General features: G+C 45.0%; 1 protein-coding gene across 1 annotated transcript in view; it reads left to right on the plus strand.

The window, feature by feature from the left end:
• The window catches only part of SYNPO2L (synaptopodin 2 like), a 33,673-nt gene extending 22,371 nt beyond the window's left edge, over nt 1-11,302 (plus strand). Inside the window, exon 4 of the mRNA XM_014879886.2 lies at nt 8,973-11,302. Coding sequence (XP_014735372.2) covers nt 8,973-11,302 — 2,330 coding nt within the window. The remainder of the gene's footprint in view (nt 1-8,972) is intronic.
• Nucleotides 11,303-13,289: the final 1,987 nt, after the last annotated feature.

A 13,289-nucleotide genomic window follows, 5' to 3' on the forward strand; every position in this document is an offset into this window, starting at 1 on the left:
CTGCAGTCTAGGAGACCAATAGGTTTAGGATAGTAGCCTGCTACTACTACATCCTACATGCCTTAAAGTAAAATAGAAAAGCATTCTGCTTAGACCAGGAGATTAAAATTAATTGCCTGAACTATTAATCTTACAGAAGTCTGTTCCTAGTAGTGTGAAGCCATGCTGAATCACCCTTGGCCCTTGATACTCAATGAGCAGCCAGCCATTTGGAAAACAAGGACAACAACTTCCATGGTTGAATCACAGATGGAGAGACTGATCTCATTTCAGCATGCATGAAACTGGAAATCACTTCCGCTTGGGAAATCAGTTTCCGTACACTGCTGAAGCAGCCTAGTTGTATGTGTTTGTTTAAGAAACCACACTTAATAACTGTCATTCATCTTTGAATTCTCTGCCACTTGGAAGGCATTTATTAAAGACTGTAGTGAGACAAAAAACAGGTATCTAGAGCCTTCTTTCTCCACCTTTAGGCTCGAGTAAGACATTTGATCTTATTCCTTCAGTTTATGACCTATGGAAAGTAGAGATGATATTTTCAGGCTGATATATTAACAGACCAGAAGCCAGATTATAAACTACTGTTGTCTGTCTTGGCTAGTGTGGATGAATTTTTTATTCTTTCTTGAGTCATATCCTAATTGTCGCAAGTAATTTGCCATCTTCCTCAGGTATTCTTACCAGAGACCTCCAGCATCGTTCCTCAGGTATCACTCTTGTCCAGCATTTCAGTGAGGATGTTGTGGGTTGCAGCACTGGAACTAAGGCTGATAGAGCTCTGCTCTGCTCCACCTTTGTACCTCACTGCAATCCTGCTGCCCCAGAGCCTGACAGAGACGAATTTAGCTGAACATGTTAGCTCAAGATAAATCTAGCTGCAGATAATATTCTCTGGGAGGGGAAAGATCTTTAGCATTTGAAAATATATGGAGGAAAACTATGTGATCCCTGAAATGAAAAGATATATACTCTCATTTGTCCTAGTACTTCTACTATATATCATTTGAAGCATCTTTTTTTAAACTATCAGCTACCCAGACATTACATCTGTTATTACTGTCAGCACAGGGACTCTGACTCTGGTCACAGTTCCTCAGACATGATCAAAGGTCATTCATCAACCTGCTGCTGCTGAAGCAGTGTCAGAGTTCACTTCCAAGCTGACACTTCCATGGTCCTTGCAGAGCCCCAGTTAGTGATTTCTCAGACTGTGTTGCCCCATATGTTAACATAGCCTGGCCTTGCACATGCACTTCTCTGACTTAGGATGTGTAAGACTGATGGGGAACCATGGCATTAAATGAAAAATTTTGCCAGTAGTTCAGATCACAAAGGTGATTAGAGCAATGATCACACTTGAAACATACAACACACACATACATATGCATACAACCCCACAGACTATCTTAACCAAGCTGGTAGTTTTAGATTCCAGGGTTTTGAGATCTGAGTTGAAAGAAATTGTAATGCAAACAGACAACAGGAATCCTTTTCCCAGTCCAGTTGTTTCCATCAGTTCTGAAAGTGACGTGGGACAAGCTTGCTGACAAGGTAGGGACAAGTTGCTCAGGGACAACACTAAAACACTAACACTAAAATTGTTTTGAGACAAAGTGAAAGTAATGGATGAGGGAGAGACATTAAAGGGTGAGGCATAAAAGGACTTTGACAAGGAGTGATTAAACAACAGCCATTACTCAAAAGAAGTGAGGGAATACTATAGCTAGGAAGGAGAAAGCTCTCAACCTGGCAAATACTTGTTCTTCAGTTTCACTTAAACCCGTCATAGGAAGGGACATCAGTTTGTTGGGAAATGTGTAAAGCTTTACTGTCATCAGTATCTGCCACTTACATTAACTAAGAATCTTGCTCTTTGCAGAAAGAGGAGCAGAAACGGGGGTGAGTAGATTCAGCATGTCTTGATACACTGACTGTACTGAAAGGACAAGGCTGAGTCAGCTTCTCTGTAGAGATCAAATGTAAGGAATTAATGAAACTTGTATCAGAATGGTCCTCAGTCCTTGCCAAATACCTTGGAACAATGAGAAGAGTCCCAGGGAAAAAGTCCAAGAATATACCCTTCTAGTAGACATGGGCTCTGACAATAAGAAAAAAAAAATTTTGTTTCAATTAGGTGCATGAAGTAGTTTTTTTGTGCATATCTGCAGAAAACAAAATGAAAAGTAAAATCAATATGGACTAATAAAAAGTAGAAAGAGTCTTTGACCTGCTCAATAAGATAAGACTTCCTGGCTGAAGGAATAATGTGAACACAGTATATATATATCTATATAGTATAGTATAGTATAGTATAGTATAGTATAGTATAGTATAGTATAGTATAGTATAGTATATCTATAAGATACCTGATACAGTTCCACATGAGAGAAATATGGATGAGATAGGAATACCATAAGGTGACCGCACAATTGGCTAAGAATAGAACAGAAAACATAACTATTAATGGTTCATGATGTCAGATGAGCTAACTGGCTAAGTTGGTAGTAGTGTTTCACTGGGCTTCTGAATCTAACAGGACTACCTCTATATTTTCACCCACAGAGCTTTAAACACTAATGTCAATCAAAGGTCCTCTCCACCTCAATGTTATATGACTGGCAAGGAGACACATGATAAAAAATCCCAACCCTCTTCTCTTCTGTCAGTTGATCTTATCCTCTGGCTTCATCTAGACAGAACAAGCAGCATGTACTGTGGGGCACACCACAGCCCCAAAACTGCTATTATTCTGATCTGGAACCTAGCTGAGACACCTTGCAGCTTTTCTCTGACTTTTCGTCCCAGAGAAACACAGGTGTGTGGGGGACATAGGGGAGGGAGGGAGGTTACCTGGACTGAGGAGCTCAAAAGTGTTACCAGGTACACCACTATTGTCTTCCTATCTGCTTTTTCAGATGCTAATTCCTGCTAGTGAAGCTTTGTAAATGTGGCTTTTTTCTCTTGGGTGTTGTGCCTAGCAAGCAGTACCAGGAAATAGCAATAATACCATTTTCAAAGGGCGTCCTGGGGATTCAGTGGAGATTGCTGTGTATTAATTAGCAAATAACATAACACATGGAGGGTATACAGTTGTCTCATGAAAGGCTGGAATTTTTTATGTAGCAGGAGGTTGAGTAGTTGCAGAAAAAGACTAAAGTCAACTGGTTAATGAGACTATATGGCAAGTGCTAGAGGATTAATCAAGTCCACATAGTGAGATGGTGAGCATATACTTATCTGTATTACTGGAGTAGATGTTGGATAGACTGAAAGACAAAGACACGATCAATCAATGGTATCCTGCTGTCACAGACATCAAGCAATTTTGTAAGCAGCAGAATTAACAGATCCTGGCATCCTTTTAATTTTTACTTTGTATTTGATATCTCATTCTCTCATGTCTAGTAAATGCAAATCTGTCTGATGTCTGTCTCTCACATTCAAAATGAGAAAGCATGTGCGTGTGTGTATGTTCTTCAATTTTTGATGCCTAATTAAGACTGCACTCAGGCTTCTCACTTCCTATGGTGGGGTCTCTCCTCTGTTGAGCCTCCTATTTCCATGCAAACTTGTAGGAGCACAGTATCATTGTGACTTCAGACTCTTAAAATTAGCAAATGGACTCAAAAGCTATTAGCATGAAATGGGTAAGATCCAAAGACGTGTAGCATTGACTGCCTGAACCTTTCATAGAAAATTGGGCTAAATCTGCAAAAGACAGATTCACTATTGCATTCAACAGGTGCTGTCTTGGCAAAAGAAAGTTGTCCTTTGGAAGAAGACAATGTAGGGAATATCCAAGGCCCAGGTGTGAGCTGTCAGCAGAGAAAAACTGACCATGTGTGCTACCTTTTGCACTGAGGACACTTTACCATCCAGCTCAGAAACCAAGGCAAACTGTCACCCAGCTCAGAGATTATTTTTTTTTTAATGAACAAGCTATTCAAGTCCCCAGCAGGACACCATGAGACTAAGATATTGCAGCCATGCACAGTGATGTCTCTACACCCTCTCTGCCTAACAGAGCTCTCCAATAGCAGTATTGCCAAGAATAATAAAAAATCTACAAAATGACTGGGCATGTTTTTTCCCCTGGGCTGTTAACTCATTTTCAGAAAAGCCTGTTTCTTTCTTTTTCCAAAACAGAAGATTGCAGTGGGGCAGTGCCTCACTGGCACACTTAAAATCACTAGCCATTTGAGAAGAAACACTGGTTTGACAAGTATTTTAACTATTTAACCTCAAATACATGCTAAAGTGTTGCAGACTTGAGTGGGACTGTAGCATTTGTCTCTAGCATCCTAAATTGGAGCTGAAGCCATGTCTCTGTTTTATATTATGCACAGGTTATGTGATGGAAATGTGCAAATATCCAATAATTACAAATACTTCCTATTCCAAGAGTTTTACCTTTACTTTGAAGTAAAAGAATATATACTCCTCTGCTTAGCTATTTGCAATTTAAATACTGATCAAAGCTTTAAAGGTTGAAACTTTCAACAGGGAAATACTTAGAAGGTCAATATAACCCATCCAAATCTTATTTCAAAAGGACTTCAGGTATGTAAAGTATGAGACATCTGTAGCCTCTAATGACTTACTGAGATATTTGCAACATTAGCCATGGAAAAATGACTTTGTCTAACACAAATAGCTGGAAGAACAGAATTCGTGGTGACACCATCTGAAAAAAGCAGTTGACAAGTAACATTTCATCACAGAGAAACAGACTTTATCTCTGAAAGTAGCAGACTGCCTTATTTTCTATAGTAATGGCTTTTCTAGAATTCGATCTTGGTAATAAAATTTACTATCGATTCCTAGAGAACATGAACAGTATCTGACCTCATGTAAGCCTGCTTGTTCAGTAGCTTGCCTAGACATACATTAAAATGCTTTCTTTTAATAAGGTCTAATCTTGAAAAGATTTATAGTTTTTACACTTCTCTTTACTGTAATTAGTAACGAAAATAATGTCACTTCAGTGAAGCTTAGTTAAGAGGAAAATCTTCATGGGATTTGCTTAGAAATTTTTCATTTTTCTGGATTTTATCCAACAGAATCAATGTGTACATGAAATAAGTGCTTTAGAGGTTAGCAAAAAGTTTTCTGTAGATATTATTCACCACACTAACAAAATTTATGAGAGTTTTGTAACCTTTACTTTTATGCTTTTATCTATTCCATTTGAATGTTCTCACAGGTTATGTGATGACAGACAAAGCTGTATTTTCATTCCAATGATATGTATCGATATTACCAGGAGAGACTATATATACATATATCCCTATATGTAAATATTCATCAAAGAGACTGAACCACTTCCATTGCTCTTGCTTGAAGAGCCTCTGTATGAGACAGGACAGGTCACTGTACAGCAATGTTGCCTTGTGGGAGTTGTCTTCTTGGTGTGCAGTGCTGGCTGCTGCATTTCAGCATGTATAGTCAGACCTTCATTTTTCCAGACTCTCTAACATTGGAGATGCTCTGCCAAGGCTACAGAATTGCTAAGGCTGGGGCTGCTGGGAGGGAGAATCATGGGCGATTCTTTGGCCACAGCTCTGGGATTGTCTCACAGGAGCTATTGCTCGAGTACAGAAAGGAGCAGTAAGACAAAGTGTGAGGAGATGCTGAGCAGGCCACAGCTGCAGAGATTTGCAAACTCCCAGCACCATCTATTCCCTTCCTTCCCATCCACCACAGTCCTCACTATCAGAATCTCATCTTTCAGCACCTCTCAGTCTCCAGTGCTGGAGCTCTGAGTGGTGCTGCCAAAACACCACTCCTTGGTTTCCAAACACTCCGGCACCCTCCCTGGGCACAGCCACGCTTTCAGGGTAGGTAACAGCCTCTGGTGTTTTAATTCAGCTAAATAACCTCACTGCAGGCATCCAGGATCCTAATGCTCCTCTGTTAAATGCTCCTCAGTCATGTACACAACAGAAGTCTGAATCGTGGACTGGTTCTCCTCAGACATGGAAGAAAATTGATGTATACAGGAAAGCCTCTGCTCTCTCTTTTCTTCCTCTTTACCTGGAGCTGAGTGCTCTCTGAGAGTTTCAGGCTAGGAAAGTTATTTTCCTCCTGTGCAGGTTTCTTCTGTGTCTCCATGCTGGACATGCACACTGTGTTAGTTTCATCTCTTTGAAGGGCTCTTTGGCACAGAAATGATGGACATTGAGGCATTGGTAACACTAACTTGAAGCTTGCACCTTTCTAACCTGAAGCTTGCACCGCAGAAGCTGAGCTAGAGTATATTTTCTTGTTTTAAAATAAAAGAGGAGTTTCTCCTTACAGGGAGTACAGGGTGGGGGAAAGAATAAGAGTGTTTAAGTGCCAGGTGACAATGTCCATCACACTGCTCAGTGATGAAGCTATGAAGACAAAAATAGACAAAGTGACCTCATGGCTTTCAGCAGCAATGCCTACGAGACAAAAGAGAGGCTTTAAAAGGCTTGTGGACTGATAGCAAAGAGCTTGGACATCTCAGAGTTTTGGTTCTGCTCCAGAAGGGGACTGCTTTGCTCCTCTCTCATTGCCTCTCTTTCTGTTTATGGGGAGTTGTGAATTAAACGGGCTTTGTGACATGCCCAGTTCTCCAGGTCTGGATTCTACTTTCTCAAGTTTGGATCAGCCTTATGCAGGTACAAATGTCTTTTCTCTTTTCCCTTTTCTTTTCTTTTCTTTTCTTTTCTTTTCTTTTCTTTTCTTTTCTTTTCTTTTCTTTTCTTTCTTTTTTCTTTTTCCTTTTTCTCTTCTCTCTCTTCCTTTCTTCCTTTTTTCCCTTTCCTCTCCTTTTTTTAAGTCTACTCTCCATACTCTATTCTTTTGCCTATTCTGATTTCATTCTTGCTCTTCACCTTCTACAAGTCATCTTAGGAAGATTTCTTTTCCTGTTTTCTTTTTTTCTTAAGCTGTTGTGGAAGATTGTAAATTGAATAGCATGACCATTTTTCTGTTGGGAGGACTGGTGTAATTAGTCATGTGCTTTAGCCTTTGATGAGGAGAAAGGTAGGAAGAAGAAAAGAAGGAAGTGAGAAGCAGGTCCCAGAGGGCCTTATTTGCCAGCTCCTTCAGAGCATAGGACAGTTCAGAGCAACTTTCTAGGAAAATTGTACATGGATCCTAATGCTGAGCCGAGACTACAAGCTGGTGGAGTTAAAGCCCAGACCATCTTCTGTTACATTTTCTCTGACAGTATTTGCTAGCCCAGACTTTAAAGTTGGTACTTCTGTGGTAGTCTGCTGTCAGAAAGGGCTGTGCAGACATCACTTCTAATGGTGTCACTCCCTGTCTGTTAGCTGCTGGTGCTAGAAATCCTCCTGTGAGTCACTCAGGCCAGAGTTTACATATTCTGCACTTGACTAAGATTCTGTGGCGCTGCTCTTTCTCCTTGTAAGTTTAGAAGCAAAACCAGGTGAGGTGTAGTAGCTTGTAGCAAGGTTGTTTATTCTTCCCTTATTTTCCCTTATTGTCCCTCACTGCAGGTGACTTTGCGACATTAACAGGTTCACATTGAATGAATGCTTTGTGATAAAATGATCAGAAGTCAGATCCTGAGAAGACTGAGCAGCTTCCATAATCTCTTGAGCTAACACCATCCCTCAGCACTGCTTTGTACCTCTCCTCTCCTCTCCTCTCCTCTCCTCTCCTCTCCTCTCCTCTCCTCTCCTCTCCTCTCCTCTCCTCTCCTCTCCTCTCCTCTCCTCTCCTCTCCTCTCCTCTCCTCTCCTCTCCTCTCCTCTCCTCTCCTCTCCTCTCCTCTCCTCTCCTCTCCTCTCCTCTCCTCTCCTCTCCTCTCCTCTCCTCTCCTCTCCTCTCCTCTCCTCTCCTCTCCTCTCCTCTCCTCTCCTCTCCTCTCCTCTCCCTTCAGCAGAACATAATTTATCACATCTCTCTTGGGAATGTCAGGGCTGGACAAGCTGGGTTTTTTTGGACAAATTATTAGATATGTACAGTGGATGGTTGTTTCAGCTGTACTATCATGCTGGGAAAAAGGCAATGGAAAAGGATGAAATGAAAGACATCACAAATTAGTCTGTGGTTTACGTATGTGGAACTTTTTTTCTGTGCAAGGTTAGTGCTGACTTCTGTCACTTCAACAGATTCAAGGCATGTCCACACTTGCCTTAGGGCAGACAAGTTTGGTTTTACTACTGAAAGCCCTGGGGCTTTACTGACCACAGAGCAGGTGGAAAATTATTATCCCACAGTTTCATGCCAGTGTCCCAGCAGGTGTTGTCTTTCCCAAGCAAGCCTGTCTAAATGGAATTCCTTCTGGTCTGGTTGATCAGCTGTGGGGATCTGGGATTCTTGCTCAGGAGCAAACACTCTTCTTCCTTGCCAGGCATGGGGCACGGGGAAGGGACTGCAGCAAGGATGAAATCATGTTTCCTTTGCCTCCTGCAGTGGCAGGGCTGCTGCAGAGCAGCAAACAGCTCTACAACACAATGCTGCTGCACAACACTGACTATTGCAGGACTCAGGTGAGGAGCAGCCCTGCTGTGCCTGCAGAGCACCTCTCCTTTTGTGCACATGCAATCCTCTGTATGGTAGGAGGAGGATCTATAGAAAGGAGGGCTCCACCTTCAGGGTGATAAATAAATGGTAAAAATTTCTGGAAGCAAGGGCAAGCATTGTAAAAACGTCAGGGACTCTTGGCCACTTGCTTCAGAAACAGGAAATCCCAGGTCTGATGAGGAAACTTAGACCAGCCATCAGAGTGGGAGGAGTTCCCTCCCCACACCTGCATCAACTTCTATTGTGTTTGCAGGGAAAGAGGAAACCACTCCTGATTTTCTACCCAGAGTTTATAAAGACACTATCATCAGCAAAAGTGGAATGTAAAAGAAGGGCAAGGAGTGTGTTTCCTCTTATGTGCACCAGAACACCTATAACCATTTCACTGTCCACCTTTGCCCACCCAACCTTCTCTGATCTCTGACACTCCCTCTTCCTTCCTCTTTCAGAGCTCCACCGCCACGAAAGCATCCAGGAGAAGAACGTGAAAGAAGCCAAGACTAAGTGCAGAACCATTGCATCCCTGCTGACAGATGCACCCAACCCCCACTCCAAGGGGGTGCTGATGTTTAAGAAACGCAGGCAGAGGGCTAAGAAGTATACATTGGTAAGCTTTGGCAGCGTTGATGAAGACCGCTCCTACGAAGAGGAAGACGGAGTTTTTCCAACTAGTGAATCTGAATTTGATGAGGAAGGTTTCTCTGATGCCCGAAGCCTAACTAATCACTCAGACTGGGACACTTACCTAGACATTGAAAAGTCCAAATCTGACTCTGAACAGAAGGAAGAGAAGCAAAAAGGTTTGAGTGAGGCCTCGGGTAAAGGAGCACGGTTATTTGAGCAGCAGAGGCAACGGGCTGGGAAGTACACAGTTGAGAAAACTCCAGTGCAGAAGAGCCCAGAGGTTGCCCCAGCTGCCCAGCCAAAGCCAGGCACAGTGAACGGAGATATGCCTGTGCCAGAGAAGGCAGACACTGTGCCCCTCAGCATCCACCTGGAAGGTGTGCAAGTGCCCAGCAAGCAGCCAGCCACCGTCCCCACTCAGCTCCTGACTGCCCCCAGCCCCACTTTCTTCCCACCTCCCCCAAGCACCCCCGACCCCTTCTCTGCAAGTTCAACAAGCATGTTCAACAGGTCTGCACGGCCCTTTACTCCTGGCTTTTCTGGCCAACGTCCAGCAACATCCTCTGTCATCTTTAGGCCATCTGCACCCAAAAAACCCACTGAAAGTCTGGGTGGGCAAAGCACAGTGGTTCCCCCTTTCTCACCTCCGGTTCCACAAACACCTGCCAATGCACCAGTGCCAACACAGCGTGGTCCAGTCAGCTCCTCCACATCTCTGTATATTCCTGCTCCAGGAAGACCAACATCACCACTGGAGTCACAGCCAAAAGGGGGAGGAAGTGCTTCAGATATCAAGCCTTCTGCCAACACTGCCCGGACATCCACCACCTCTATCTTTCTGTCAACTCCCTCAAAGCCAGGAGGGGATATGGCCTCCACAGCATCCCAGCCACGAGTCCCTGGCACAGCCTCTTCTTCATTGTATATTACTCCAGCACCATCACAGCACATGAGAAGCAGTTCCCCTGTGCCAAAACAGCCTTCTCCTGCCATCGCTCCAGCAACGCCACGACCTCCTTCGGAGCCCTTAACCTCCAGGGAGCAGAGGATTGCCGTGCCAGCTCCCCGCACAGGCATCCTGCAGGAGGCTCGCCGACGGGGCAACAAGAAACCCATGTTCAGTAAGATTGAGGAGAAGAAGAATTCACCCAACCCTGAGCTCCTGTCCCTGGTGCAGAACCTGGATGAGAAGCCAAAAGGTGACCACCCTGGGGCAGGCTTTGAGTCTGGGCCCGAGGAGGACTTCCTCAGCCTGGGTGCTGAGGCCTGCAACTTCATGCAGTCCTCAGGCCGCAAGTTCAAGACCCCACCTCCAGTGGCCCCCAAGCCTCAGCAAGATGCTGGATTGGTAAATGGGGCCCAGGACATGCCTCAGCTTAAAGGCAAGGGGGCAGAGCTCTTTGCCAAACGCCAGAGCCGCATGGACAAATTTGTGGTGGAAACAACACCTAAGCCAGAGTACAAGCCCAGGACCCCCTCTCCATCCCCTTCTCTACCCTCATGCTGGAAATATTCACCCAACATCCGGGCTCCCCCTCCAATAGCTTACAACCCAATGCATTCCCCTTTCTATCCCCTGGCAGCCAGCAAATCTCAGGCTAGCAAAGCAGAGAGCAAAGTGAAAAAGGCACCTGGCCAGAAATCAGGGATCAAGGTCATTGATATAATGCGCCACCAGCCCTATCAATTAAAGTCAGCCATGTTCTGTTTTGGGGATCCCCCAAGCCCCAGCACCCAGACTACTCCTGGTCAGCCAACCCCACAGGCTAGCTCATCCTTCATGGCAGCCAAGCAGGTCCCTGTGAAAATAGCCAAGACCCAGGAGATTCGTCGCTTCTCCACTCCGGCTCCCATGCCAGCCTCCAGCAGCCTGGCACCCACTGTGCTGGTGCCCCGCTCAGCCACCACGCTGGATGAACCATTGTGGAGAACAGAAATGGCCTCTTCTGCCCCTGCTACACCAGCACCTTTCCAGGTGGAGCTCAGCCCCTCCCCTAAGCCATATCTGAGCTCCCCAGAGCCTGGGCAGGTGGGACAGGGACCTGCTCCAAACTCAGCCTCTGCCTCTCGGTTTCAGGTGGCCAGGCCCAAATTCTCTGCAGCAAGAACAGGCATGCAGGCCAATGTGTGGAGGCCAAGTTTTGGCCATCACTGAGTCAGGCACCCCTCCCATCCTGTCTTTGGCCCCGCAGAGATAGCGCTTGTTTTGTCTTTCATGTCAGCTCAGTACATTGGGATGAGTGACCCAAAATGAAGAAAAAAACCCTCAAAAAATTATTGCCCTTCTGCACCTCCCCCTTCCCCAGCCTCCCCTTGGTCTCAGATGGGATACCTCATGGAAAGGCTTACTGGCTGTGGCTGCAGCAGGAGGAAGAATGTGGAGAGAGGGCATACGTGTGGTACAGAAAGACTGGGAACTTGTATATAGCAGTAAACCCCACCTCCAGAGGGGGTGAATGGCAGAGGTTATCTCGCATGGAGATACACATGAAGCAGTAGTTTTCCCTTCCCAAGGGCTTTAGAGTCACCCCTGCATGGAAGGAAACTAGGAGGCAAGAGCTTTCCAGGAAGAAAGGGTGAGAGGTGGGATTACAGAACAGAAGCCCCAGCTTTCCCATTAGACTGTTCTTCTCTGATCCTCCCAGTCTGTACATGTTCACTTGTGTGTGCACACACACATGCACACAGCAACACTCAGCAGGGAGTGAAAGGACAATTAGGGCATCACCCAGGACATTTCTCCCAGACTTCCCTCTGTGGGAGCATGGGAAAGAAGGCAAGAGAGCAGAGTGAGCAGTGGTGTTTGCCCATGCACATGTGGGCAGTGTGGCCTGTGCCCAAGAGTGGCCATGTGTGCCTGTTCCTCCAGTCACCAGGGCTGGGGGTAAAAGGGAGAGTCATCCTAGCTGGTACTAAATGCCATTATCAGGTCTGGAAATAGTTTGCCAAAGAGAGGCTTTGAGGAGACTTGATGGGGCTATCACTAGCTGTGGGACCTGCAGAAGGAAGTATCCATTTTTGAGGATACACAAATCAAAGCTAAGCTCAGGCTGGCACAAAGAAAGGCCCTGCAGTATCAGTCCCACTGAACAGGATATGGATGCTGTAAGTAGAAAGGTGGATCGCATGGGAGAAGATACAGTTGGCTTTAAAATGAGGCAGGATTGAATATACATTTGTAGATGATCTTTTTGTTTAGTTTAGGACAGAAATGGGGCTAGATTAGAAAAGAGTCATGGCATAAAACTTGTTGAAAGCTTTGTGATGAGGGGAAAACGAAGGACCTTTACAGACATTCTCATCATGGAAGTAGAGGTCAGGAAAACAGAAAGTCACAAGTAAAACTTCATATGAAATGACTTAGGTATTATTGTGGGGCCTATTTGATAAAAACTGAAGTGCTCTGAGAATCCCAGAGGATCTGCACTCACACACATACACAGAGTTCAGTTTGCTGGTGATGCTGGGGAAACAGTACTGGGTTTTCCTTGAATGTCTCGGGCTAGCTCCAACTTAATCCCTACACTACAGGCATACAGGAAGAAAGCACTGCCTTCCCAAGGAAGAATTCAGCATATTAGTAGGGCCTGTGCATGTGTGTGTGCATGCCATCTCCTCTGGTTTACACACCCCCTGGCCATTTACTTTCTGCTTGTGGTCCTCCTCTGCCAGCAGCCACTTTTCCAGTGTGATCCCACAAGTACACCAAGAAAACATTGCTCCTGGAACCTGCTCCAAACATAGCAGATGCCCCAGCTGCAGGGAAGGGGTTTGCCAGCTTTTTCTGGGTCAGGGTTGCCCAGCCTTTTGCTAAACCCTTAGGAATGTGTACAGGAGGCAGAATGAGGGTCTCATAGCCCTCTCTCCTTGAGACAAGTCTCCCTTTCATTAGACTTGCTCCTCTCCTTCAAGCAGTAGCCATTCTCTGGCTGAACTGAGCACAAACGTTGCTCAGTTACAAAAGTGGAGGTTCTGGGGAAATAAAAGGAATGCAAGTAGGTGTGAAGCAGACTGTATGCAGTGCAGCTAGTGTTGTTTCACACGAAATCTAAGCCAGCTTTCCTCTGCACAGCAGGAGCTTATGCTGTGTAGCTTTTTCGTGATAGCTCTACTCTTTCTTGGAGGCTTGAAAATCATTCTCT

The sequence above is a fragment of the Sturnus vulgaris genome, chromosome 8 (assembly GCF_052056855.1).
Source record: "Sturnus vulgaris isolate bStuVul1 chromosome 8, bStuVul1.hap1, whole genome shotgun sequence".
In the NCBI taxonomy this organism is placed as follows: Eukaryota; Metazoa; Chordata; class Aves; order Passeriformes; family Sturnidae; genus Sturnus; species Sturnus vulgaris.